The sequence below is a fragment of the Spinacia oleracea genome, chromosome 5 (assembly GCF_020520425.1).
Source record: "Spinacia oleracea cultivar Varoflay chromosome 5, BTI_SOV_V1, whole genome shotgun sequence".
In the NCBI taxonomy this organism is placed as follows: domain Eukaryota; kingdom Viridiplantae; phylum Streptophyta; class Magnoliopsida; order Caryophyllales; family Amaranthaceae; genus Spinacia; species Spinacia oleracea.
This window is the reverse complement of record NC_079491.1, coordinates 6,502,986-6,529,373: the sequence shown is the minus strand read 5'-3', so window position 1 is coordinate 6,529,373 and position 26,388 is coordinate 6,502,986. Positions and strand designations below refer to the sequence as shown.

At 34.9% G+C, this 26,388-nt stretch overlaps 2 protein-coding genes, 2 long non-coding RNA genes and 3 other non-coding genes across 7 annotated transcripts; 3 read left to right on the top strand and 4 right to left on the bottom strand.

Moving 5' to 3' along the window:
• Positions 1–1,126: 1,126 nt before the first annotated feature.
• Positions 1,127–2,423, top strand: LOC130460596 (uncharacterized). Its single transcript, XR_008920453.1, has 3 exons — positions 1,127–2,138; positions 2,239–2,275; positions 2,376–2,423. It is a non-coding gene; the product is annotated as an uncharacterized lncRNA (long non-coding RNA).
• Positions 2,424–6,979: 4,556 nt separating this feature from the next.
• LOC110797023 (uncharacterized) lies at positions 6,980–10,257 on the bottom strand. Its single transcript, XM_022002114.2, has 2 exons — positions 9,822–10,257; positions 6,980–7,577 (listed from the first exon to the last, which is right to left on the bottom strand). The coding sequence occupies exons 1-2, from the start codon at positions 10,022–10,024 to the stop codon at positions 7,124–7,126; spliced, it is 657 nt and encodes a 218-aa protein (XP_021857806.2). The 5' UTR covers positions 10,025–10,257; the 3' UTR covers positions 6,980–7,123.
• Positions 10,258–12,432: 2,175 nt separating this feature from the next.
• Positions 12,433–13,733, bottom strand: LOC110797027 (uncharacterized). The gene is made up of 2 exons (XR_002535734.2): positions 12,973–13,733; positions 12,433–12,629 (listed from the first exon to the last, which is right to left on the bottom strand). It is a non-coding gene; the product is annotated as an uncharacterized lncRNA (long non-coding RNA).
• LOC130462323 (small nucleolar RNA U3) lies at positions 13,194–13,410 on the bottom strand. Its single transcript, XR_008922419.1, has one exon. It is a non-coding gene; the product is annotated as a small nucleolar RNA U3 (small nucleolar RNA).
• Positions 13,734–14,531: 798 nt separating the features above from the next.
• LOC110797049 (phosphatidylinositol transfer protein CSR1) lies at positions 14,532–18,800 on the bottom strand. The gene is made up of 6 exons (XM_022002147.2): positions 18,464–18,800; positions 17,521–17,673; positions 16,916–17,062; positions 16,344–16,490; positions 15,776–15,898; positions 14,532–15,053 (listed from the first exon to the last, which is right to left on the bottom strand). The coding sequence occupies exons 1-6, from the start codon at positions 18,599–18,601 to the stop codon at positions 14,940–14,942; spliced, it is 822 nt and encodes a 273-aa protein (XP_021857839.1). The 5' UTR covers positions 18,602–18,800; the 3' UTR covers positions 14,532–14,939.
• A 5,818-nt stretch (positions 18,801–24,618) lies between these two features.
• TRNAR-UCU (transfer RNA arginine (anticodon UCU)) lies at positions 24,619–24,691 on the top strand. Its single transcript has one exon. It is a non-coding gene; the product is annotated as a tRNA-Arg (tRNA).
• A 1,538-nt stretch (positions 24,692–26,229) lies between these two features.
• On the top strand, positions 26,230–26,302 carry TRNAR-UCU (transfer RNA arginine (anticodon UCU)). The gene has a single exon. It is a non-coding gene; the product is annotated as a tRNA-Arg (tRNA).
• The last annotated feature ends 86 nt before the right edge of the window (positions 26,303–26,388 follow it).

Sequence of the window (26,388 nt, the reverse complement as noted above, 5' to 3'; positions counted from 1 at the left end):
TAAACACCATCCATAACAAGTATCCCTTGCCTAGGATAGATGACATATTGGATCAATTGAATTGGGCGAGTGTGTTCTCGAAGACTGATTTGCGTTTGAAGTACCACCAATTGGGAATAGCTGATAAGGGTCTAAGACCTCATTAGGATTCGTCATTGTCATTATGGGTTTTAGAGTAACGTCTTTTGGGTTAACCAATGCACCTGCATTAATTATGGATTTGATGAATGAGATTTTCTACGAATTCCGAATTAAGTTCGTTATTATGTTACTGATGGTATCCTGATTTATTCAAGGAATGAAAAGAGCATAATGAAATCTTGAGGATTACTTTGGAGACGCTTAAAAAGAATCTAGTTTTATTAAATGAAGTATACAAATCTTGAAGTCATATGTGTATAAGTGACATTGACGGAAAAGTGAAGGGCTAAATTGATTGAGAACTATGTTACGTAAGGGAATAAATTTAAGAGAAGATTTGAGTGGTCCAGGATCGTTAGAAATTATTTGTTGTCTGGAAAAGATGAAAAGAAATACATGAATTGGTGAAAGAGCTAAGAGTTAAGCCCAAAAGTTATACATCCGTGAAAGACATAAGGAGGTTTGGTAAAAAGGAAAAGTTGACCAGAAGGAGTCTCTGTAGATCCTGCTAAGACTCAAGCTGTAAGTGAGTGACCTATTCCAAGAACGTGTCTGGTATCTAAAGTTTTCTAGGCCTAGATGACCATTATAGGAGGTTGTGAAAGACTTTTGGAAGAAAGAAAAACCAATGAGCAACTTGTTGAAAAAGGAATCGAAATTCAAGAGTGAGAAATGTGAAGAAGCTTTCCAGATCTTAAAAGAGAGTTTGACATCCGCACCTGTTGTCGCGTCAGTTGAAACCTTGTGAGACAAATAACCCTACCCATAACCTAGAGCTAATTGTTATTGCATTCGCTGTGAAGATTTGAAGACATTACCTTTATATGAAAACGTTTGAGATCCTTACCGACCATAAAAGTCAAAAATTTTTGCAAAAAGTTCCAATTGAACCTTGGGAACAACATTGAAAATGAGTATTGCCTTTCACCCTGCGACTGATGGATAGACTGAGGGGATTGACTAAACCATGGAAGATACGTTGAGAGCCTGTACTAGTGACTTTAAAAGACAGTTGGGAACACCATATAGATTTGATTGAATTTTCGTGCAACAATAGTTATCATGCGAGCATTAAGATGTCACATTTTGAAGCATTTTATGGAAAGAAGTGCAAAAGCCCCACTTGCGGGAATAATTTTCGTAAAAATATTGTATTGGGGACAGACTTCGTTGAAGGTGAAATATCCAAAGTTATTCCCTGAGATGAGTTACGAGGGCGTAACTCGTTTTCTTTAAGGGGGGTAGAATGCGATAGAAATTCGCGCTTTTTTTTACCTATTTTTATGGTATTTTATGCATTTTATGCTCATTTTTAGCAACTTATACATGTTGATGTAAAGGAAATAGATTCTCCGCATAAGAAAATGTGTTCTTGAATATTACAAGTAACTCTTAGTTGGCAAAAGAGTGCACAAGAGTGGCACAAAGTACTTCTACAATAAGAATAAGTTGAAAAGTTTGGAAAAATATGTGAATTTTCGTGTCAAGTTTCGGGACGAAACTTCTTTTAAGAGGGGTAGATTGTAATCCCCCGTAATTTTATATATTTCATTTATATATTTTAACGTATATTTAATATATTTAAATAAGAATTTATGAATTTTGGAAATAAATATATAGTTAACGTATATTTATTTATTACATTTTAATATTTTCAACGATTTACGAAATCGAAAATGATTTTAGAATTTTAAGTTGAAAAGAATTTGAATTACGAAAATTGATTGAATTTAGAAAACGATCCTATTCAGTTTTGGACTCGAATCATTAAAGCTAAATCCTAAGTCTAGCCCACTTGAAAAGCCCAACATTAAAACCCAAACTCAAACCCTCCCCTTCTTTCTTCTAATTCACGTGAAAGCTAGGAAGAGAAAAACAAAACCCTCCTTCACTATTCACGTAAGTTTTCAAACCCTCAAGAACTCATCCTCTCTCTCTCCTCGTCGCTGCTCTCCTCCTTCACGCCGTTGCTCCAGCCGCCGGTCTCCTCGCCGTCGGTAAGTATCCTTCGACCTTCTCCTTCGTCGTCCTTTTTTCCCCTGTTTTCGTTCTTCCTTGCGTTTCCTCTCCTCCTTAATGCTTTGTCTTCTTGAACAGCCACCAAGGCCGCCGGACCGCGTCGCTGTCCTCGCCGGTAAGCCACCGCTTCATCTCCTCGTCGTTCCCTTCTTTTCTTTCGATTCACTGCTGTTCATCCTCCCTCACTCCCCTCCTCTTGTTCGACTTGCGCACAGCACCACCCGCGACAGCAACCACCGCTGCCGCCACGTCAACAACCCAGCCAGCCGCCGCTGACCGCGTCGTGCACCGCCCAGCTTTTCCTCTCCTCTTTCTTGGTTATTTCTTAAACCCTAAGTAACTAATTATTTTAATTATAGTTTGTTAATTTAAATGATGTTCTTGGATTAAATTTATAATTTTGTTGTTGAATATGATTTCCAGATTTGGGTGTTGATATTATAAACCAATTATTTTCAGTTTTGGTTAATTAAAAATAAGTTAGGGCTTAATGAGGTTTTATTAATTTGAATTACGTTTTCGTGAATTAAAGTTATGGTTTTTGTGATTAAATTATAAATTTCAGATTATGCAAATTATATAATAAAGTTATTAATTTTCAGATTATCAAATTACTTTGAAATATTAATTTTGATTGTTTAAAGTATGAAATTCAAGGTTTTTATGATTATTAATCATGGTAAGTTGAGTATGGATTATTGAATTCGTCGTTTTGAGATACTAGGAACATAGATTGACCTCGGTGAAGCTTTTAAATGAATTTATATTGCTGAAAATTTAAAGTACGATGTTTGCAAAAAGTTTTCAACGAATTTCAATGATGCTAGGAAATCAAATGTCTAAGTTTAGATATTGGGGAAAGTTCTAAATATGTTTAGGATGCATTTAGAATGCTTTATTATGGTTGCCAATGATTAGAAATTGATTGGGGTTACTTGCTGGTTATTTTAGGCGGAGAATTCTCTTTAGGCGACTTTTGAAAGTGTTAAAGTGGCCTATCAATTTGTTTACACAAGGTACGTACATACCTGCGTGCTTGGAATGTGTGCTAATTGTTGAAATCATGTTGATATTATTGTTGAACTTGGTGATGTTGATATTATAGACAAACTTGGTTATATGGAATGTGCATGTTTAATACTGTTGGACAAACTTATTGAACTTATTTTGCACTATAAGAACTGTAACATGTTAGTATGGATGTTTGATACAAACATGTTGGTTGGGGACACTAGATTATTCTATATGATTGGGTTGGATCAATTGGTTGTTGTTCCCTTTCTATCTTTTCACTACTTTATAAGGGCGGAGGACCTTGTTTAGTAAGTTGAAACTTTATGCCCATATAAAGGGTTGCTCATGGTTAAAGGAAAGGTTGGTTAAGTTGGAATGAGTCTTGATTGATGCTGTTATGATCACTTACTTAATTCCAAGATAAAAAAAACAGTTGTGAACAAATGTGAATTGTCTGTCTTATGTAATGGTTGAGTCATAACGGGATCTCAATTTGTAAATCATGTAAAGTGAAACTGAATAGCAATAGCTTTAGACTGTGCACGTCTGAAGTGACGGACAAACAGGAGTTGGGGTTCATGGTGGTAGCCCATGGCCTTTAATTCGGACCGGATTGATCACCGTGTCCTATTTTTATTTAAACGTTCCTCGATATCGCAGGTCACTGAGGTTACGGAGTCGCGCCCGTACCTCGTCTTCCTTAGTGAAGACTTCTGGATGGTCAACTCGGTCCATTGTCTATTTCAACTAAAATAATATTATTGCTAAAAGTCTAGCCTAGTCTAGTCTGGTCAAGTATGGTCGTCAAACTATCATGTTTTGTCTACCCTTGTTTGTGTTCATTAGTATCATGTTAGGGTGTTTCGTTTAATAGAATCATGTTAGGATTATTATTGATTTAGTATGTAGTACTCAGCTTTGCTGATTACGTGCTTTTGCTTGTGCATGTTGATCATGGCTATGCCTTATTGATCCTGTGATGACCCAATCTTTGGTGAGCAGTCTCTAAGGATCAATAAGCATTGTCCATCTGCAGGTTTGAAGATGTTGCATCATTGGGATCGGGAATAGAGAGCTTGTATTTAGTTTTGATTTGCTAAGTTGACTTGGGTTTGTTTAAATGGACTTTAAACTTGTCATACTATTTATATTTCCTTATTTTCGTTGGTTGATTTTTGAGACTAAACCTGTAATCGATTATTTATAAACCTAAAGTTAGTTTTATGTTTTCCGCTGCAAAATTCTGAATAAGCCGTTACGTTTTCACACGGGCGATAATGCCTTGATAATTCTCTATGTTTTATATTAAAAGGTTATTTTAGAAAAGAGAGAATTGTCGGGGTGTTACACCGGTCCTGACTTTTTTGTGGCCTATGGGCGAAAAAAAAAAAAAATTGAGGGCCTTACTTTTAAAGGTACACGGACAAAAAAATTGCTAGTAGATATGATGTACTTTTTTATTGAAGAAATGTATGTAAAAAATTGGCATTTCACTTCGTAAGTCTTAATACTACTGCCAAGAAAAAATTAACTCTATTACAAAATATGAAGGCTTGAATACTTTTGACCCTATGCCATTAAACATGAGTTATAGCCTAATAATCAAGCTAATGTAAGACAAAGTCTACACTACTTAACCTCTTCAAATCTCAAAATTGGATGAAAGAATTTTTTTGAGTAATTGAAGGATAATGAAATTTAAAATTGAAAACGACAATGATGTACGTAGTAGCAGACCATTTAGCAAGTCGGTAATAATTTTGGAACTACAATAAACTAAAATTAAATTAATTCTAAATTTCATAATAAAATAAGGAGTGTGATTAGATTAACAAAGAAAAGAAACATTATGATATAAGGATTGTACATAGCTCTACTTTTAGTTTTCATTTGGATTCAAATTTGGTGACAGAATATCATTACATACTTAGAAAATGAGAAATAAAAAAAAATGGAAAAAATCAAAGAAAAGTAACACCGGCAGGATTCGAACCCGGGTGGGTAGTCTGCCATCTAACGCATAGAACCAGTGGGCTGCACTGCCTAACGCATAGAAATTTGCATGGAATAGTATTTAATCTGAAATTTTTCCTGGGGCCTAGGGCGACGGCCCCTTATGCCCTGCCCTAGGGCCGGGCCTGAGTATTACATGAAGACTTCAAAGCTTGCTATAAAAACCCCTTTGCTGAATGGTTCATGTAATTTAGATGTTTTGCTTTGCTTTTGTTATCGTGTAAACATATTACATGAAGTTAGATGAGAGACTAGAAACAAGTTGTTCTCCCACCCATTTCTGAATGCAAAAACTCAATCTATGAAAGATAAATGCACCACTCTTAAACATTGTTAGAGTGACTAATAGAGAGATACTTGATACGCGAAAGTGTGTCAAATATCTCCTTATCCAATTCCCAAAACATAGAGAAAGCAAATGGGATAAACTTTTATCCGTTGTCCTCACATTTAGACGCATACTTCATCTTTTTCTTCTCCACAACATTGTGCAAGACCATCCCCATGAGCCCAAGAACTCACTCCCATACTAGCAAAGGGAGAGATGTCAGTCATATCCAAACATGCATCTTTACCTTGGAACCAATCAAACAGTAGAAGGTCTGCATCTTTACCTTGGAACGTTCATCTTTACGTACCTTGTTATTATTATTTTCTTTTTATTACTTTATACTCTTTTGTGTTATAGGAAAGAGTTTTGATAATAGGATGATAGTGACCACAAAATCTAAAGTGCAATAACCTAATCAAAACTCGAAACCCGAAAAACTCGATCTAACACGATATAACCCAAAAATCCCGATTCGATATGAACCGATCCGATATTGAGCCGAAGTCGTGACCCGAACCAGACTCGATCCAACTATAAAAAACGAAGTTAACGAAATCCGAATGGACCCGATCCATATCTGAACGAAAGAATTAAATGTAACTCGAAATGACCCAACCCAATAGACCCGATCCAAATCTGATCCAAACGACCCGTTTTCCGGGTCAAACATTCAAGAGTGCAATAAAATATAAACTTTGGCGGCCTATAAACAACCTTCACCACGATCGTCAATTCGTTTGTTATGTTTTCCACACTCATGAAAAGTAAACCAAGGACATTCGAAAGATGTTGGTACATGCAAAAAAAATATGAAAGGGGATTGATGCGAAAAAACAACAAAGATGCATAACATGGCGTTGAAATTGAACTTATGATGTCAGGTTTGAACCTATATTGAATATGGAAAATTTAGGCTCTGTTTGACAATCATTTCAGGTGTTTTCGATGATAAGATGTTGAAAATTTAAGCCACTTTAAATTATCGATTTTTCTAACGTGTGCCCACGGGCACATATTAACAAAACAGATTTATAATAAATATTTGATATTAAAGGATATATACAAATTTAAAAAGGTATGTTGAATATTTGATTTATGAAATAATAAAACATACCTTAATTTTAACTCTAGCCAATTTTATCACTTTTTTCCTAATTTCTTAATTGATTTATTTTAGCCAACTTCCTAATACGACTCAAGAAAAATAAAAACAACTTATTTTCAGCCATGAATTCATTCACTGCTAATTAATGCTTTTGCCGCCTAACTAGTATTTGCATGTTTGACAAGCACCGTAAATAGAATATAAGGTCTTGAAATTGTGTAGTTTGGCCTGGCCCAACCTGTTTAAATTCGGCCCGACCCAACCCATTTAATACACCTACGCATCTCAGCCCAGTCTGACCTTTACATGTCTAGTCTGAACCATCAGACATAGTTCTATGTCCATTAAAACAAGAATTTGATAAAGATGTATAACATGACTTCAGCCATCTTTTATACAGTTTTGTTTTGTTATCATACACATGGAGAATGCAGACAACACAAAATATACACCAGTAACATGAAATAGTTACAGAATTATGTTTCTTGAAATAGGTTTATTCAGTATGTAGCCATTCCACTTGACATACAGTTATCCGATTCTGAACCATCAACATTGACCCAGACTTCATTAACGCGCCCAAAGATTTGGAAAGGAGAACTGTACTGAGCAATTGAGTAGACATATTTACTGTCAGCTAAGGCGGAGTTAGCCCATGGCGATCTTCCCAAACTGGTAGCCAGTTTATCAGCCTCGGTTACAACATTACTGTCACCTGCAAATCCCGAAAACTTCCTTACTGCAACACAGTGACTTGGCCATGAGATTGGTTTCAAGTCGAGCTCGGGAAGTGGAAGTGGTGGGGTCCCTTGGAACTTAAGGGGTAAGTAGAAGTTAACGAGATATGCTGAAGAATGAAGAGGTCCAGCTTCAGGGACAATGCTTGTTAACACAGGTTTTGTCATCGGGATTCTAGAGGAGTTCAGATTCGCACCTTGGATGTATTGGAACAACCTGTTAAGTTCAAAAAAGAGAAATTTTGTAAAAGTCTATAGAATAAATGTGGGATAAACACATGTGTTGTTAGGCCCTGCTTTTTGGTTTAACTGCAATTTCAGGACTTAATTGACAACTCAGTCCAGCTCAGCTCGGCTCAGCTCTAAAGAACAGGCCTTAGTCACCGAAAAGAAACATAACACTTCTTGATCAAATGACAGAACATGCTTTCCGAGTTTCGTCACAGGGTAAGTCAACATTGATTAAGCAACATAACAATAAGACTTATGTAGTTATGTGTGCATATGAACAGACAATCTTAGTCGACCAGTTTGGATTTGTTACACTTATTATATGCCCTCAGAAAAAAGCCCGCAACAGAAAAATAAGACTTACGTGTGCATCTGAGCATACAAGTCTCAGTGGACCAGTTTGGATTTGTAACACTAATTACATGTCCTCAGAAAAAGTCCGCAACCTAACAAAAAGACTTATCTGTGCATATGAACAGACAAGTATTAGCCAACCAGTTTGGATTTGTTACACTAATTACATGCCCTCGGAAAATATGTGAGAAAGCCATGAGACCAATTTTCATACTGGTTGTTGGCTATTGACTATAATCCTTCCTTAATTGATCAGGAAATCAACTGAGTTACATATAACATGAACTGACTTTAGTTCCAGAATTAAATGAACTATATGTCTATTATAGTTTGATTAAATTTACACTTCTTATCTATATATTCAAAAGGTTTTGGCATTATATTCCTAATTGCGACCCAGTAGCGGATCCAACTACAGAGTGGCATGCATTTGTACAGTCTAGACACTAGAGCCTCTTATGTAATAAACTCATCCAAAGGCCCAACATTTCTCCCTTTTTGCTGGCTCGTTCTCATTGTTCGTTATTTTCTTGCACGAGAAGGAATGTCTTTCATTTATTAAAGATAGTTACTGCCTATGCTTTTAATCAAAAGCAACAAAACTTTTTAAATTTTTTTAGATACATACTACCTTTACCCCTTCTCAAAACTAGACTTGCCCCCTGATTCAACCATCATTTGAACTCTACTTTAGTGATGGAGTGGAATTCCAAGGTTTCTAATCTTTTGACACAGTCCATACAGATGCGGTTCAGTTTCACACTAAGACAGATACTATAAAACATTGTCCAAGAAGGACATTGCAGCAACACAAAATGAAGACGTGAGAAGAAGGTTGGTTAGGTGGTGCAAAAAACAACTGATGGAGTATGAACTAGTTTTGCCTGTTTACTGTTTTTAGCGGGTTCTTTGGTGTATCATAATTCAAAAACAGTAGAAACCATTATTACCAGATACGCTAGTATGAGATTGGGTACAGGTTCGCAATTCGCTCCATAATTTGCTAAATTAGACCAAAAAGTACAATTTTCATGTAATAGTTCGCTTTTTCGGTTCGTGGGGTGATTAGGGAATTAGGTAACACTTGTAGAAACCATTAAGAATACAATGAGTAATAAAACCACAAATTAGCAGTTATCATCTAAATAGAAGAGGATTCTGAAAGACTACTATCAATAGTGGACACCAACGGACGAATACGTCCCTTTGGGTTCCTGCAGCTAATCACCTGATAGCATGTCCACGATAATAAGATAACGAAATTTTTCGGTCCATTTAGCTACTGTAAAGCAGTACTCTAGCTTATACCCTCTATTTCCTAATGGAGCAAGTTTTGCAAGATCAAGTGCAGCTCACATACAAAGCAACACAGTGATTCAAAAGCCTAAGATTTACACTATCAAGAACAAGGGCGTAAACCTCTTCATTTTCGCTGCTACAACTAAGTTGCAGCATTTAAAATACTGTATATCCAGTGTTAGGAAAGCCAATGAAACCATTTCACTTCACAATGGAACATAACAACGACAATGAAGAACTTGTAAAGCCCAGTTTAAAATGGTCATAACATAGTCGAACTATCTCCAGTTCTCCATCACTAACCTTAAGCATTGGAAAAACATAACATAATTCCAAGATTGTTCTTCATGAATCATGAGTTAAATTGCAGATTGTAAAAACAGCATAATCACAGCAGCAGAAACACAATTGATCACAGACTTACAATCCACAATCACAAAATTCCCAAAAATGGCACAAAATTAATACTACGATAATTGAAGATTAACGAATCCAATTTCAAAAGCGAAAACAAATTGTTGGTTTAACAAATTAAGTTCAAAGTTGATCAAATGAGAGAGAATGAGCTATAATTTACCGGTGGAACCCCAATTTGGTAGCTTGACGAAAGGAGAGGTGATCGACGGGAGCAGACATCCAAGTAGATTCTTTATAAACCCTAATTTCGAAATCTGATTCAGAGTGGATTACAGAGTATTTAGGCGACTCGCTCGCCATTGTCACTGTTACCAGGTATACAGTTACCCAGATTACTACCATCAATTTCCAAGCTTTCTCCATTTTCTAGCTATCTTTCTCTCTCCTGAAGAGGTTAGGCCTCTATCCTATATTCCTATCCCACATTTGGAGAAGAACAATCAGGAAAAGCCTATATAAATGAAATATAGCACACTAGTCCACAACTTCAGGGAGGTAGAGGGGGTTGGGGTTTGCACGACCCGAAAATATCACCCTGTAAGACGGTAACGTCTGAACCCTAAACATGCCGGGTCGGAATCCCGGGCCGGGTCTTTTCTTTATGGGGTTGTTTCCGTGTGCCTCCCCGTGAAGGGTTATTTTGAGAACCCCGAAACAAATACGCAAACACTGCCTCATCGTGTGAACCCCAACAATTTGTGTTGAGCCCTTTGGTTTGAGAGGTTTGTAGGGCAGTGTGTTGCTGCTAGGTCACACGCACTGGCGCCTCGCCTCTCCCCTGCCTCCTTTTTTTTCATCAAAGATGTGTTCGGGTTTCTACTCCATTCTTTAATACCCCGTCCGAAGTACCGGTTGAGCGAGCATGTGGGCTGTGCTAGGTAATGGCTAGGGGTGTTAATGAGCTGAGCATGCTCGCGAATTACTCGAGGCTCGGCTCGACTCGAGTTTGAGTTTGGCTAGAGAACTTAACGAGACAAGCATGAGTTATTAACGAACAAGCTCGAGACCTCAGTTTCTTTTTAAACTATGTATTTTTTATAAAATAATTCTTTGCATAAATTAGTTATTAACGGCTCGGCTCGAAAGCTCGTGAATAAGCTCGAGACCTCGATATCTTTTTAATACAAATATGTATTTTTTATAAAATAATTCTTTGCATAAATTAATTCTAATAGATATTTATTTTTAACATATAGAACATGAAAAAATTGATAAACATGTTTCTTGATTAAAGATTTGATGATCAACCTTGGGCGAGGTTATCGAGTTTCCAGCCGAACCGAATTTGGTTTTAATGTTTCAAGCTCGAGCCCAACACCCCTAGAAGTAGCAGCTCGTGCGGAGGCCCTTCTAGCCCAAACCACTAAGAAAACCATGATCAAATATTCCCACATGCCCCAATGAACACGACCCGAACCGGCCATATGGCAGTAGCAGCGTCGGAGGAGGCCCTTCTAGCCCAAGCCACTAAGAAAACCATGATCAAATATTCCCACATGCCCCAATGAACACGACCCGAACCGGCCATATGGCAGTAGCAGCGTCGGAGGAGGCCCTTCTAGCCCAAGCCACTAAGAAAACCATGATCAAATATTCCCACATGCCCCAATGAACACGACCCGAACCGGCCATATGGCAGGAGCAGCATCGAAGGAGGCCCTTCTAGCCCAAGCCACTAAGAAAAAGAAGGGCCGGCCTCCTCGGACACTGAATTTAAACACTGAGTTTCTACGAATTTGAGCATGTATCCTTACTGTTCACATTTAAACACGAGTTTCTACGAAATTTATTATAGCTTGTAAGCAAAATTAATGAATATTATAACACCATTCAGCCGAAACTTATGTTATATAAGAGCATATTCAACGGTAAGCTAATTGCTAAATTAACTTGTCATGCCACATAATATATCAAAGATATTTCCCTTTTTAGCTTGTTGGTACCCCAATGGTTAGCTACTAGCATGATATTAATGTAGTCCTATTTGTCAACAATATTTTAAATATAATTTTATTTAATATTATTTCATTGGCCAATTTTTTTTCAAGCAAATTTATCATTTGAACTCCAATGATCAAGCTAGTAGCTTGAAATTTCTAAAAATTGCAAGCTAGTCCCTAACTACAACCATTGAAGATGCTCTAAGGAGCTTCCCCAATGTTATCGATCTATCCATGAAGCTCAAAATTGATTGTTGTATTTTCTCTTTAATATATGGTACGTACTAAGTTTCTTAGTTTGACATCAGATACAAATATATTCTCAATTCCAGTGGTTCTAAAACCAGTAGCCGTTGTTTTTATCAATTTCTGAAAAAGCATTGCCTCATTCATGTGTTCTAAGTTTTGTGATGGATGTTGCCGAGTAATTTACTACGTAGTACTACTTCTTTTATTTGTTTGGTACCAAATTTCTTAGAACAGAAACTATGCTTCAAGCATTATCATTTAAAGTAATTTCAAGGTACACTTTCCCCTTATGTTGCAGAAGAATCAGAAGAAATTAAGGAAACACATTGTAGACCTATTGCAATTTGTTGCTTGCTGTTTTAATTCCTTTAATTCATCAATTTGTTCTGCTTTCTTGATTAATCTTGGAAGGACAATAATATTGACAGATTGATAAAAAAATCTACGAGCCCCGTGATCATGCGGAAAAAAACGCAGACCAATGAAAAGGGTGCTGCTCCATTAGCTTAAGTAATGTTGCCAAAACCACAAAAGACTGATGGAACTTTGCTGCAGCCTACTGCCTACATACAAACCAAGCAAGCCAAAGAAAATGTTTACTTGATATCCTTAATTTCATTCAAAGATTCGTTGATTTAGCTTGAAAGCAAAGTTTATGATGGCATTATTCATTGCTCAAGTCAAACTTACAAGAGGATCGAAAGACAGAAAGCTAGATAGAATCATTGCTTCTCATTCTTTTGCTTATCCTCACTCACTTCTTCCGGAGATGGCAAAGTCTGCACACAAAGATAACATTGCTTATACGATTTATTTGACTTGAACAAAACAATTCACTCTACAAAGTTCATAAATTCCAACAAGCTTAACATAGACACTGAAAGATTAGATCATAGATAAAACAAACTCATTGGCCTATACACCTCTTCGTGCATACGTATATAATCCATTACTCCATATAATTAATCAAACATGTTGTATAATCTAGCTTTGAAACAAAACAACACAACACGAAAAAAGATAAAGCATATATTGATCAACCTTCATTGGGACATTTTATCAAACAGCTGGTGTGCAAGTAATAAAACAACAAGAATGTATAAGTGAACAACTAAAACTTACAAGGTCAGGCTTGTATATGTTGTGGACAACGGAGGCGCCACCCAGAAGAGAGAGAACAACAACCACAGTCGACCTTGCCATGGACGGCGTTCCGGTTGGAAGCTTCCCACCTCCAAATTTCCCATTCATCTTTTTTCACCCCAAAAAATAAAAAAGACACCAACTAAATTTCAGTTCAATGTTACAATAAAAATTGGGTAAAACATTAAAAAAGTTTTTGAAGTCTGTCAGACAACCGTGCGATCTTCCTCAAGATCACAAAGGAACTGAGGAACGATCATCTACAGCGCCAGAGACCAGTAGATCAATGGTAGCCGTTAATCACGCTCAGATCGCACGGTCATGATTCATCCACCAAACTTGGTTTTCTGTCTCTTTAGAACTCAAAGATACAGAGGTACGAATACTATAGAACAGATCCTGTTCAAGTAAGGTCGTGCTATGTATACTCTACTCTGAAGATTATAAAGGTGTAAATTGTTTTCTAAAATAACAGTGTGGGATAAAACTTCCTTTTGTGGACAATGTTAATGACGATAGAGTTATAGCAGCAACGTTTAGCAGCGAAGTACGCATAGTACATAGATAAATAGGAAGAAAAGTATCTCATATATCCTCAATCCTTTTCAAAGATTCATACATATAGCTCAGCATTTCTTCATTGCTTATCTTACTTCCAGGCGGCGAAGTCTGCCCACGGGAATTTTGTGGTTATTAGATTTAGACTCATTTGGTCCATTTCTGAAGGAGTCGAAGATTTATTTGTTCGTTTGGCTGTGGGATGTAATGGACTAAATCTAAATGGTTATTAATACCTTTTCGCTTCCTTTCCGTGAAGTAGAAACCGGGCAGAGTAATGAAGATTGTAACGGACAACATTAAGGCTAGTAATCCAACGGTTACGTAATCAATATAGATTCATGTAACAAGGAATTAACCAAAACGTCCACCCAAAACGGTTACGTAATCAATACAGATTCATGTAACAAGGAATTAACCAAAACAGTCCATCCAAAACGGTTACGTAATCAATACAGATTCATGTAACAAGGAATTAACCAAAACAGTCCACAACCCAAAATAACAAGTCTTCTGCCAAGTGCCAACCCCGGCGCCGCACATGCGTTTCACACTCCACTCATACCACTCTCGTACATTCTCAAAAATATGTTTTTCCCACAACGCAATATATAAACAAGGAGGAAAAGAAAAATTCTTTCTATGTGAGACAACAAACACTATTCTTATTTTTCACACTTTTCTTTTGTATTTCCCAACAAGAACTTCCAACACACGTAATATTGGGTGCTAATTCAAATTGGGCCTAGGCCAAGTCAGCTTTGTCAAACCACAATATTGTGGCCCTTTGGCTTGAGAGGTTTACGCTTTACAGGTCAGTGTGTTGCTGATAGCCTCGCCCAGACGCCCACTGGTTCATCGTTTATTCCCTGTCTCCATTTTATCCTAGATTAGAGGTTCAAGGTTTCCGATACTATAATTTTCAAGTCAAATACGAAACACATCTAATTATAAGTGCAAATTCCGATTTGGACAGGGTATAGTCAGCTTTATCAAATATATATCCAAATGTAATAATCGTATACGAAAGTATCTTGTGATTACAAGTTTCTAGCAACCTGACAGGTACACATTTTGAACTACTGAATTACTACATAGAAAGAAATCCGACTGTAAAACAATCAACGCTGAATTCACCTTCTTGATCATAATAACATTGTTGTTGCTCCAAAACCTGTTTCTGGCTAGACGCCGTTGAAATGCTCTCACGTTATACATCACCCATATAATCCCATGAAGTGACTGGAAAATCTGACAACTTCTGTGGAAACACTACGTTTGTAGACCCAATTCTACATTTCACGGGGCATTCGGTGTAAATATCCCAGTAACTAGGTCTCAGAAATTAGAACACAAACTCCTGTAAGCAAAACAAGGATTTTTTCCCTTTAACCTTGGTTACCGGAAACCACCTCTGTTGCCTTCTCATCTCTAAAGATGGCAGGTACGGTGTTGGGAGTAAAATATTCTTCTCGGACTGTCTCTACTGAACAGAATCTCACCTTCAATACAAAAATATTGCATGCATCAGGATCAGCTTCTTAATACTTATTAGGGAAATAAGGGAGTATCAAGGTAACATTTAGATTTCTATGTCAAAATACAAGTTTTAGATGCCCAATTCGCCTAAAAAGAATACTGCACGCATTAGGATCAGCTTCTTAATACGGAGTAATTCTTAACAGGGGACTAGGGGAGTATCAAAGTAACATTCAGATTTTGATGTCACAACACAAGTGTTAGTTACTCAATGCACCTATACACAAGTTTTGGTTGGGGACGAATCTGACCTATAAGCGTTGTTGAAGTTACATCCTAAAACTAAAGGGAGATAGGGTAGGCCACTAGTTATATGTGTCGTCTAACCCCCTCTTGTTAATCAATGTGGGACAATTACAAGTGGGTTTTTCTCCTAACAACAAGCCCAAAACACAGGAAGATCCAACTCTCTGTCTTACATAGTTTTGAACAAACAGTGAAACAGCAAGCCATACTAAAAGAGTTTGCATTCAAGGACAGGGGTTAGTTGTTGCATCTTTGGTTACTTTCGTGCTTTTCTTTATATAAGCTTGATCCCTTTCCACCTCTTAAGAAGTGGCGTGAATGAGAATGTGGAGGATAATCAGTTAAATTTGTTTTATTGTTAGTAAATGCGTTACATTGCATAGAGAGTTGAGAGTACAACAAGAACAAACTAATATTCACATGGCAACAGATGCAATACCAGAGATGCATGTTGTTTGAGGAGGGGCTTTGCCAGCTGCCAAAGAGGCTTAAAAACAAAAGGCGCTTCCACCATGAGTATCTGGCCCAACCGCTTTGGATAGTAATAGTAGAATACATCAAACTGCATTGAACAAAATAGGTTAAAACTTTTAGGTCAAAGGCTTGCTCCACTTCCTAGATGTACAGATATTTTTCCAGAGTATCATCTTGATAGTTTCAGAGGTTTCGTTTCTTATCCTTCATATATGCTAGTGATTGTTATTTTAATTTTAATATTAACCATAAAGAAAGGAAAAAAATTGGGGCTTAGTTGCACTCAAATATGGACTCTATTTCTTTTCACCTGAACTTAACAAAACTAGTTTTACTTGAATTGGACTTGGGTAGTCCTTATCTAAAATTATTGGAACCTTAAATGTAATTTTCTGTTCTTTCTGAAATTCATTTTTTTTTCAGGGTAGAAAGAAGTAAAGAACAAAGCCTAAGTCTAGTTTTAGCTCAATAAAAAAAAGAAGATACTGTAAATTGGTTGACGCAGCAAAAGCCACAAGGTAAAAAAAAATTACCAAAAATGTCAAGAAATTCATATCTGCGTTAGCAGTACCAAAGCCCCTGAGGTCGACTATCGCAAGTATTTGTTCTTGGCCTTCTGGGAGCTTACTCAGAGCTTTCTCAATCTGGAACACACATAACTTCTCATCCTCATCCTGCATCTGTAATTAGCCCATTATGCATGCATCATCAGATGAGCCTGTGCGGAATGACGATGTCAAGGGAACAAGATAAGTCACTTTAAATTTTGAAGGGTGATGTCAATCACTTTCAGCCATTATAGTATAACTCAACTTGTTATTCATTCATAACCCTGGAAAATCTCGGAACACGTCTGTTTTTTACAATCTATAAGCTGATGCAACTGATAGCCATGTTAAATGCAATGTCATGTTTGTATGTCACTTCTGCAATTAACATTCTCATGAAACTAACGAAAATTAGAAGAAAAAAAAATTATGACTCGGGAAATATGCTTACAGAAATGGATGTTATGTACCAAAACAATGAACGAGGAACTAAGGGCTAAAGACCATTTTAAACATACAAAGAAGCTAAAATTTGGCAGTGCGACTTTGGTACTTACTCCAGGGAAATGTTTTGATGCCTGCACTATTAGCACAGGTTTCCCATTCACATCAAGGAACTCGTGTACAGAGCTTTTGCCTGTTTGAGCAGCAATTTTCATTGAGTCTTCAGACAGCTCATCCACTCCAAATTCTTGACGCCATTTCTGGCATAAATATGAACAACATCAGCCAAAATTTAAAGCTAGTGCAAATTCCTATTCGTTAAATATGGAACAAGAGGAGCTAGAAACTCATGTTTTAATGTGAAAAGTCGGGGTACATGTTTTAAAAGATCATTGTTAAACAGTTTTGTTCAGTAGAGAACAAGTGCACGCCGACTCACATGACTGTTTTTGAACACGTTTAATTAATAATGTAGGGAAATTCGCTAGAGTCCATTTAACATGATCTTAACTTGATAACAAATTGCTGAAAAGACATAACAGGCCTGAGCATCCGAGCGTGGAAGAATCAACATAACATGATACATATAGTTATATTCACATCACACAACACAGCTAGACGTATAACAATACTTAAGATAGTGTTGCTAAGTCAGAACATTCAAATTACTTGTTCCCATAAACATGTGAAGACTGAGAATAGTGCTAGTCTTACATACAATAGCTTTACTCAGCCTTTTCACAGCGTCATCAACAGAGAACTTGCGGTCCTTGAGAAACCAAAAGATCATGCTTTCATCATCTCGTCCATTCTTGCCTACGGGGAGCTCATGATATTCATTTTTGAGCCTTCCCTTCACTTCCAAAACAAGCTGCACGTGTTTACAAGTTGAAATCATTACTAAATATCCAAATTCAATCAGTATAGATGTATACATTATGGTAGGCAATATTTCTTAAAACTTGATTTTCTACAAATGTTCCTCCTCACTCAGTAATTTGTCGAATTGACGAACTTGAAAGTTATGATGGTTACAATTTTGCTTTAAAAACTAAACCCAATCAAAAGGGGGAGATCCTAGAGTCTGTTAATAGCTATCCATGATTATGAGAAATCCAGTATTGCTCTTGTCAAAGTGTTTAGCCACTCATAATCTAATACCAGACATCCCTTTCACCTAGCTACTTCACCACAAATGGATTATCGGCTACAACCTCCGACATACTAAACCAACTAAGCTAGCTAACATCCACTTCGACTCGAATTCTTACATGAGCAATGACCAAATTTCTTGTTCAACATTTCTCTTTCCTGTCAGTGATTTATAGACAAACCAAAACCCTTTCAACCAAGAGTTATCTTTCTTTCCCAATCCAACGATATAGTCTGTTGCACAATTGGATCAAAAACAGGATCTCATTCAGTCAATTTTCATGTCAAAAGAACACCAAACCATGATCCTTATGCTATTCCAATAAACTTCTAAACCTAGAAATTAAATTAAAAAACCCAAATTAATTGCTACACAATTGGAAGCTTAAGTGAATATATAATCACAAAATAACAACATAATTCATACCCAGAAAAGATTAAATCTTCACAAAATAGCCTGCAAAATGATCAAATCAAACGGGAAAAAAATCAGACAAAAGAATATGCACCTTACGAGAATTATCAGCATCAAAAGTGTCACTGCTGCAATTTCTAACACAAAATTTGCGAACTTTGGTGGGTTTATTGTAACGAATTGGTAAAATTGCAGGTGGACGAAGATAATTTGCATATACTTTCATTGCCATTTTCTGCAAAATTTCAAGAATTTCGATCAATAAATTTTCAGTTTCCCTTATTTATTTTTATTAATATTATGCTGATCCGATGAATTATGAATGGTATTGGTAACTAGGTTCTGCCGTTCTGGACTTGTTGGATGGATTTGGGTTACCAGAAATGACAATCCGGCAAATATACAACACAAGTTTTTGAGGCCCATCTTTGTTGCCTTATTGCTTTTGCCTCTTTTTTTTGTTTGATATTCGCTCATTAAAAAAATTAAATAAATTTTCACTTAAAAATGAAAATTTCAAAAATAGTTGCATACTAGATTTTAGCCCGTGTGATGCACGGATTCTATTAAATTGTTATGTTTAAATAAAAATCCTATGTACTCCGTATTAGTTTTTGATTTTGCATTGAAATTCATTTTAGATTTTTTTTATAACTATGAGAATGTTTGTTTTTGGATGAAATTGTATATGCGTAATATTAAAAATTAATTAATAAAAATATTAACGTGGCACTTAATTATTTATCTACGTGGCACTCTACTTTTCTTCAATTCAAAATTAATTTTGAAATCTTATTTTTCATTGGCAGAAACCATTAAATTTCCTATGTGGCGTTTTAAATTGAATCTTATTTATTTTATTTTAGATTAGTGTTTGATTTTTGATGAATTTTATTTTAGATTTATTTTTTAATTATTAGAGTGTTTGATTTTAGATGGAGTTCTATACATTAGTAATTAAGTAATTAAAATATCTATGTGGCACCTAATTAATTATCTACGTGTCAATTGATTTTTTTAATTCAAAATGAATTAGAAATCTTATTTTACATTGGCCGAAAACATTAGTAATCCTACGTGACGCTCTAATAATTCAGCAAATATGCCTCCTATATATATATATAGGAGTGTATATATATATATATATATATATATATATATATATATATATATATATATATATATATATATATATATATATATAGAGAGAGAGAGAGAGAGAGAGAGAGAGAGAGAGAGAGAGAGAGAGAGAGAGAGAGAGGAAGGCTCTCGTGAGAACACTTCCTTACGGTGAGAACACTTTCTATAATGGCATTTTCGTAATTTTTATAAACAAATAAACCAATTTAATTATTTTTCACGTTTTTTTTTCATTATTTCGGGCACCCTTCTCTCTCTTCAATTCCTTTCTCTCTCCTATTCGAACACCACCGACGATCTTCCTTGCTGATCGTCGCCGCCGCCGCTAGCCTCCGTCGCTGCTCTCCTCTCGTCGCCGATTCTTCTCTCCTCTCGCCACTGCTTGCCTCTCTCCGCCGCCGATGTTCTCCTTTCGCGGCCGCCAGTCGCAACAATTAAATCGTTGAATTCAATCGCCGCCGGTCGTAGATATCCGGTCACCGTCGCCGCTGCTTACCTCTCATCGTTGCTTCTGCTCTCTTCTCGCCGCCGATTGCGATCTCCTCTCGTCGTTGCTTCTCTCTTCTCGCCGCCGCTTCTTCTCAACGGTTCCGCCACCAACATCCGTCGATGTCCCTCCTCCTTCCTCCGATCAATTATCTGGCGACCTCAGAAGCATCCGACGGTGGTTGCTCGATGATGTTCGCCGATATTCGAACAAAATCGCCGATCGCGAAACCTGAACTCGAACCAAAAATGCTGGTGCCGCTGGTTGTGTTTCACGAATCAGGTACGAATCAGGTAAACACAATTCCAATTCAGCAATTCTCATTCGATTCTTCGTTAAAATCGATTTCAAAATCAGTTTCATTCAATTTGTTAATTTTTCGAAATCGATTTTTCAATTGACATCTCAATTGATTGTTAGGAGGTTTCAAAATCGAATTTTAATCGGCATTCTCAATCGATTATCGAAATCTGAATTCAACAATTAAAATCGATTTCAATTGATTTCTCAATTCCAAAAATTAAAACCGAGTTCAATTTGGTGGCTGCGTAATATATCTGTGGTTGTGGTGATGTGCTTGTGATTTCTGGTGGAGAGAGACTAAGAGGCGACGGCGGAGATGGACCGAATTAATTCAAGAGGACAGATTTTAAAGATTTTGGTTGATTTTAATTTTGTAATATCTTCTTAGATTTGTTTCAAATGTATTATTCCGAATTTTGATTTTAGTTATCAATTTTGTAATTTTAATAACTTATTTTAGTGATTTATGTGGTTAATTTACTTTTTCAATTCGCATTATAATTTGATTGAACCTCTTGATAATTAACTTATACCGCTTATGTTGTGCTAGGAAAGCATATAATAAATTTATAACATGTTTGAATAAACTTAGAACATGCTTGAATAAATTTAGAACATGGTTGAACAAATTTAGAACATCGTTGAATAAATTTAGAACATGCTTGAATAAATTTAGAACATGAGCTTAAAAATTTAGAACATGATTAAATAATTTTAGAACATGAGCTTACAAATTGAGAACATGGTTGAACAAATTTAGAACATGGTTGAATAAATTTAGAACATGCTTGAATAAATTTAGAGCATGCTTGAATAAATTTAGAACATGAGCTTAAAAATTTAGAACATGATTAAATAATTTTAGAACATGAGCTTACAAATTTAGAACATGGTTGAACAAATTTAGAACATGGTTGAACAAATTTAGAACATCGTTGAATAAATTTAGAACATGCTTGAATAAATTTAGAACATGCTTGAATAAATTTAGAACATGAGCTTACAAATTTAGAACATGGTTGAACAAATTTAGAACACGTTGAATAAATTTAGAACATGCTTGAATAAATTTAGAACATGAGCTTACAAATTTAGAACATGGTTGAATAATTTTAGAACATGCTTGAATTAATCTAGAACATGAGGTTAAAAATTTAGAACATGAGTTTGAAAATTTAGAACATGGTTGAATAAATTTAGAACATGGTTAAATAAGTTTAGAACATGGTTGAATAAGTTTAGAACATGGTTGAATAAATTTAGAACATGAGTTTGAAAATTTAGAACATGGTTGAATAAATTTAGAACATGAGTTTGAAAATTTAGAACATCGTTGAATAAATTTAGAACATGTTTGAATAAATTTAGAACATGCTTGAATAAATTTAGAACATGCTTAAATAAATTTAGAACACGAGCTTACAAATTTAGAACATGGTTGAATAATTTTAGAACATGCTTGAATTAATCTAGAACATGAGGTTAAAAATTTAGAACATGGTTGAATAATTTTAGAACATGCTTGAATTAATCTAGAACATGAGGTTAAAAAATTAGAACATGGTTGAATAAAATTAAAACATGCTTGAATAAATTTAGAACATCGTTGAATAAATTTAGAACATGAGTTTGAAAATTTAGAACATTGTTGAATAAATATAGAACATAGAGAGTGTAAAAGTGTTTTCACCATAAGAAGTGTTCTTACATAAGGAGGTGTTCTCACCGGATCCCTCCCCTATATATATATATATATATATATATATATATATATATATATATATATATATATATATTAGATTAGCTTTTAATTTTGCATTGAATTTCATTTTAGATTTTTTTTAATTATGACAGTGTTTGTTTTTGGATGAAATTGTATATGCGTAATATAAATAATTAGTTAATAAAAATATCTACGTGACACTTAATTATTTATCTACATGGCACTCGACTTATTTAATTCAAAATTAAGTTTGAACTCTTATTTTTCATTGGCCGAAACCATTAGATTTCCCATGTGACGCTCTAATATTGGACTAATGTTTGATTTTAAATTAAATTTTATTTATTTTATTTTAGATTAGTATTTGATTTTGGATGAATTTTATTTTAGATTTATTTTTTAATTATATTATTAGAGTGTTTGATTTTAGATGGAGTTGTATACGGAGTATATTAGTAATTAATTAATTAAAATATCTACGTGGCACCTAATTATTATGTGGCAATCGATTTTTTTAATTCAAAAATAAATTAGAAATCTTATTTTTCATTGGCCATTAGTAATCCTAGGTGGCGCTCTAATATTTCAGCAAATATGCCTCCTATATATATATTAGATATTCGTTGAAGGTTTTTTGCGTATAGACTATAGAGTAAGAAATTTTGATTCAATTTAATAAAATGTTCGCCTGACATTTCCCTCAAAAAAAAAAAATACATGTCTTGATTCGCCTAACGTACTATAAAGGCACGTGTACATATGCAACTAACTAAAAACTTGTTTAGTTTGATAAAGTTTTTGGAGTGATTCTTAAGCTTTGAGATCATATCTTTTTTCATCATTTTCTATTTATGTCTCTCTACACACAAAAAATACAATATACAAAGTGTTTCTTGATAATCAAACTTGATTTCACAGTTCAAGTTATCAATATAAATGCTTGCATTAAGACATTAAGAATGGGTGTAATCAGGAAAAAAGAAAATAAAAAAATTCAACTATTGGAAAATTGATGTAATTTTAAATTAGGTTGTGTTATATTCACACGATTTTCACTTATTTTAACTTATTTTAGTTAATGGGTGCTTCACCGATTTACCACATTTATGACGATATCATCAAATTGTCAAAGAGTTTTAATGTTTTTGTGTCTACGCATATTAAAAGGGTTGGGAATACGGTAGCTCATCTTGTGGCGAGATGGGATACTAAGGGTAGTTCTGAGTTAGTATGTATGAACTCTTTTCCCCAAAGTATTTTAACTTTGGCGGAACTTGATCCTTAACGTATGTTTCCCTCAAAAAAAATAAACTTATTTTATTTCTAAGTTAAATTTATTTTAACTTATTTTTCCTATAATAAGGGAGAAAAGGTGAACATAATGCACCCAAGGAAAATAATGTTAAGGATCACTATCACGTGAAAAAAAATCATTACTTTGATTGGTTTGGTAATTTAAAACCAACTCATATTTATTGTTAGAATTACCAATCAGATTTTGATCTAATGGTTAAAATCAGGGCATGTATACCATAGTTCTTAGATTATATTCAAATATCACAAAAACACAATAGTATAGATAACCAATACTTTGATAATTCAGAAATACAGACAAATTATCTTTTCCTTTTCCCATCTTTTACTCGTCAATGAAAAGATTGATCAATTTGGTCATGAACAATATAATTACTTGGCCATTATCCTTTTGGTCATGCTTTTGTAAAGTCTTTTGTTTTTAAAGTGATTTTCAAATCGACTAAATTGAATTATTTAACGTACCATCAATAACTGTAGAGGTCAAATTGATATTTGTAGCAATGATTTTGATCATATTCTTTTTGGATTATTTGATCAATAAAAGCAAAATTAGACCAAGTTGAAATTGGATCAAAATGGGCACATATTAAGAAATTATGTTCCCCCTTTTTCCAACTTTGAGTGGAGCTTTCATGATTTCATGACTAGAAAAAGAATTTGAAGTTTTGCATCAACTATGACCTATATATGACATGATAGGATGGCTTGATTAGATTATAAGTTGCAGTTAAATGAGGAGAATTGCATGATTTTTTCGAGTTACAATATGGTGTCGGCACACCCAAAATAAATTTAATGGATAAATATGTGTCGTGTTTTATTAAAGTTTTCAAAAGGGAGGATCAGACATGACCTAAGTCCACACATAGACCGTGTTTGCATGCCTTATTCACAAAAATGCAGCCAAACTCAACCCACGATTTGAAACCCACAATAATATTCCTTGTCCGGCTCCGTACAATGACATAAGACAAGATACGTTATTATTTTATTCGAAGATATTGAAAATAAAATTGTATCTTGTTACATGATGTATGATTCAGTATGAACTACGCTGAGTAGTTGTAAAAAAAAAAAACGGGTACAGAGTGATTATCATTTATCAATGAAGTTTGCTCCATAGAGTTGATGTTGACTGTTGAGTCTAACATAGTTTTAATGGAGCACTCGTGAATCGTGTCTTATCTGTTATCACTATGGAGTTTGGAGACTGCTTTACTTTGTTTTCTCAAAACGCTATTCTAACAAATAACTATTTTCAGAAACTTTATCACAACAAGCGCTCGTGGCCTAATGGATAAGGCATTTGACTTCTAATCAAAGGATTGTGGGTTCGAGTCCCACCGAGCGTGTTTTTAATCTTTTTCAATTTTTTTGTCCCTTTCTGATATACGTCCACATTATTTTATTTCTTTTTGTCGTGCTTTAACCCAAATAGACCTGTCAACGGGTTGGACAATAAATTACTTTCGGGTCTGAATCGTTTTCTTTCGGGTTCGGATGACCGAACGACTTGAGAGATTTTAAAACGCATACTCCGTTTTAGATTTTCATTGCCTTGCTTATAAAATATAAAAAATATGTGGAAAAATTAACAAATTTCCATACACAAGTTTGTAGTCGAATTCAACTGTAAGATAACGTTTAATTCAAACCAAAAACATATTACACGCAATAACAATAATATCAACATGTGTTATTATGCTTAAACTTCCCCATAATCTCATTTATTACAAATTTTGCAACGATTTTCAATCGGTCTGTTAATTAAAGAACATGTGAGGACGGGTATTGACCCATCACTTTTCAGGTTGTTCGGTTTCATATAAAATCGGGTTACGATTCACAAAATGTTCAAGGTGAAAAGACCCAATATTTCTGGGTCGGTTTCAAGTCGTGTTCAGGTCGGGTCGCTTAGACCCATTTGACTAACAATTTCTCTATTTAGGATATACGTCCCACTTTATTTAATTTATCTCTGTCGTGCTTTGGCCCACCCAACTTACAATGTGTAGTTGTTTTTTTAGTCATTTATGTGATTATTGTGTATTATTACTTTTTCCTTCCTTCAGTTAGGATCTACAATTATACATCCCATATTATCGAGCGTTTTCCCTTTCTCTATTTAAGATATACGTCCCACATTATTTTATTTACTTCTGTCGTGCTTCATCCCCGACTTACAATATTTTAGTTATTTTTTAGTCATTTTCGTGATCATTAATTATGTGTAACTATTACTTTTTTCTTTCTCTATTTAGGATAAACGTCCTGTATTATTTTATTTATTTATGTCGTACTTTATCCCACCCGTCTTACAATATTTTAATTGTTTTTTTAAGTCATTCTCGTGATTATTATGTGTACGTATGTAACTATTACTTTCTCTATTTTCCACAAGTGTCTATTTTCAAATTAAGTATGCAAAGGTGGGACTATATTGAGTTAATTGAAAATTCGGTCCAATATAAAAAGGTGGATAAAAGATAGGTTATTAGTATCAATTTTACCTAAAATAAATAAATAAGGGAAGTATGTAGTATAAAATTTATCTCCAAACAAAATATACGAAGTATAATACAAAATGACCCTCCTACAATAGGTGGGTAGCTATTTAAACCCCGATGCTATGATGATTAAAAAACGTATAATACAAAATGTAACATAAATGTTTTAATTTAGAAAAAACATATTTCTAAAATAAAAACATGGACTATCATTATTTATGTCTAGAGTATAACAATATCAATCGCCTATGTCAAAAAAAAAAAAAAAAAAAAAAAAAAAATATCAATCATTAAATATACTCGTACAAGGAGTAGTACGGAGTATTTGCTTTACCCTGTTGAGTCAAAGACTAATATGTTAAAGTGCAAAATATCAACAACAAGCGCTCGTGGCCTAATGGATAAGGCATTTGACTTCTAATCAAAGGATTGTGGGTTCGAGTCCCACCGAGCGTGCATATTTTTGTTTTTACTCCCTATTTTTGTCCCCTTCACTATATTAATGAACTACTTTTCTGTTTTCCCCCAAATTTTTGTTCTTG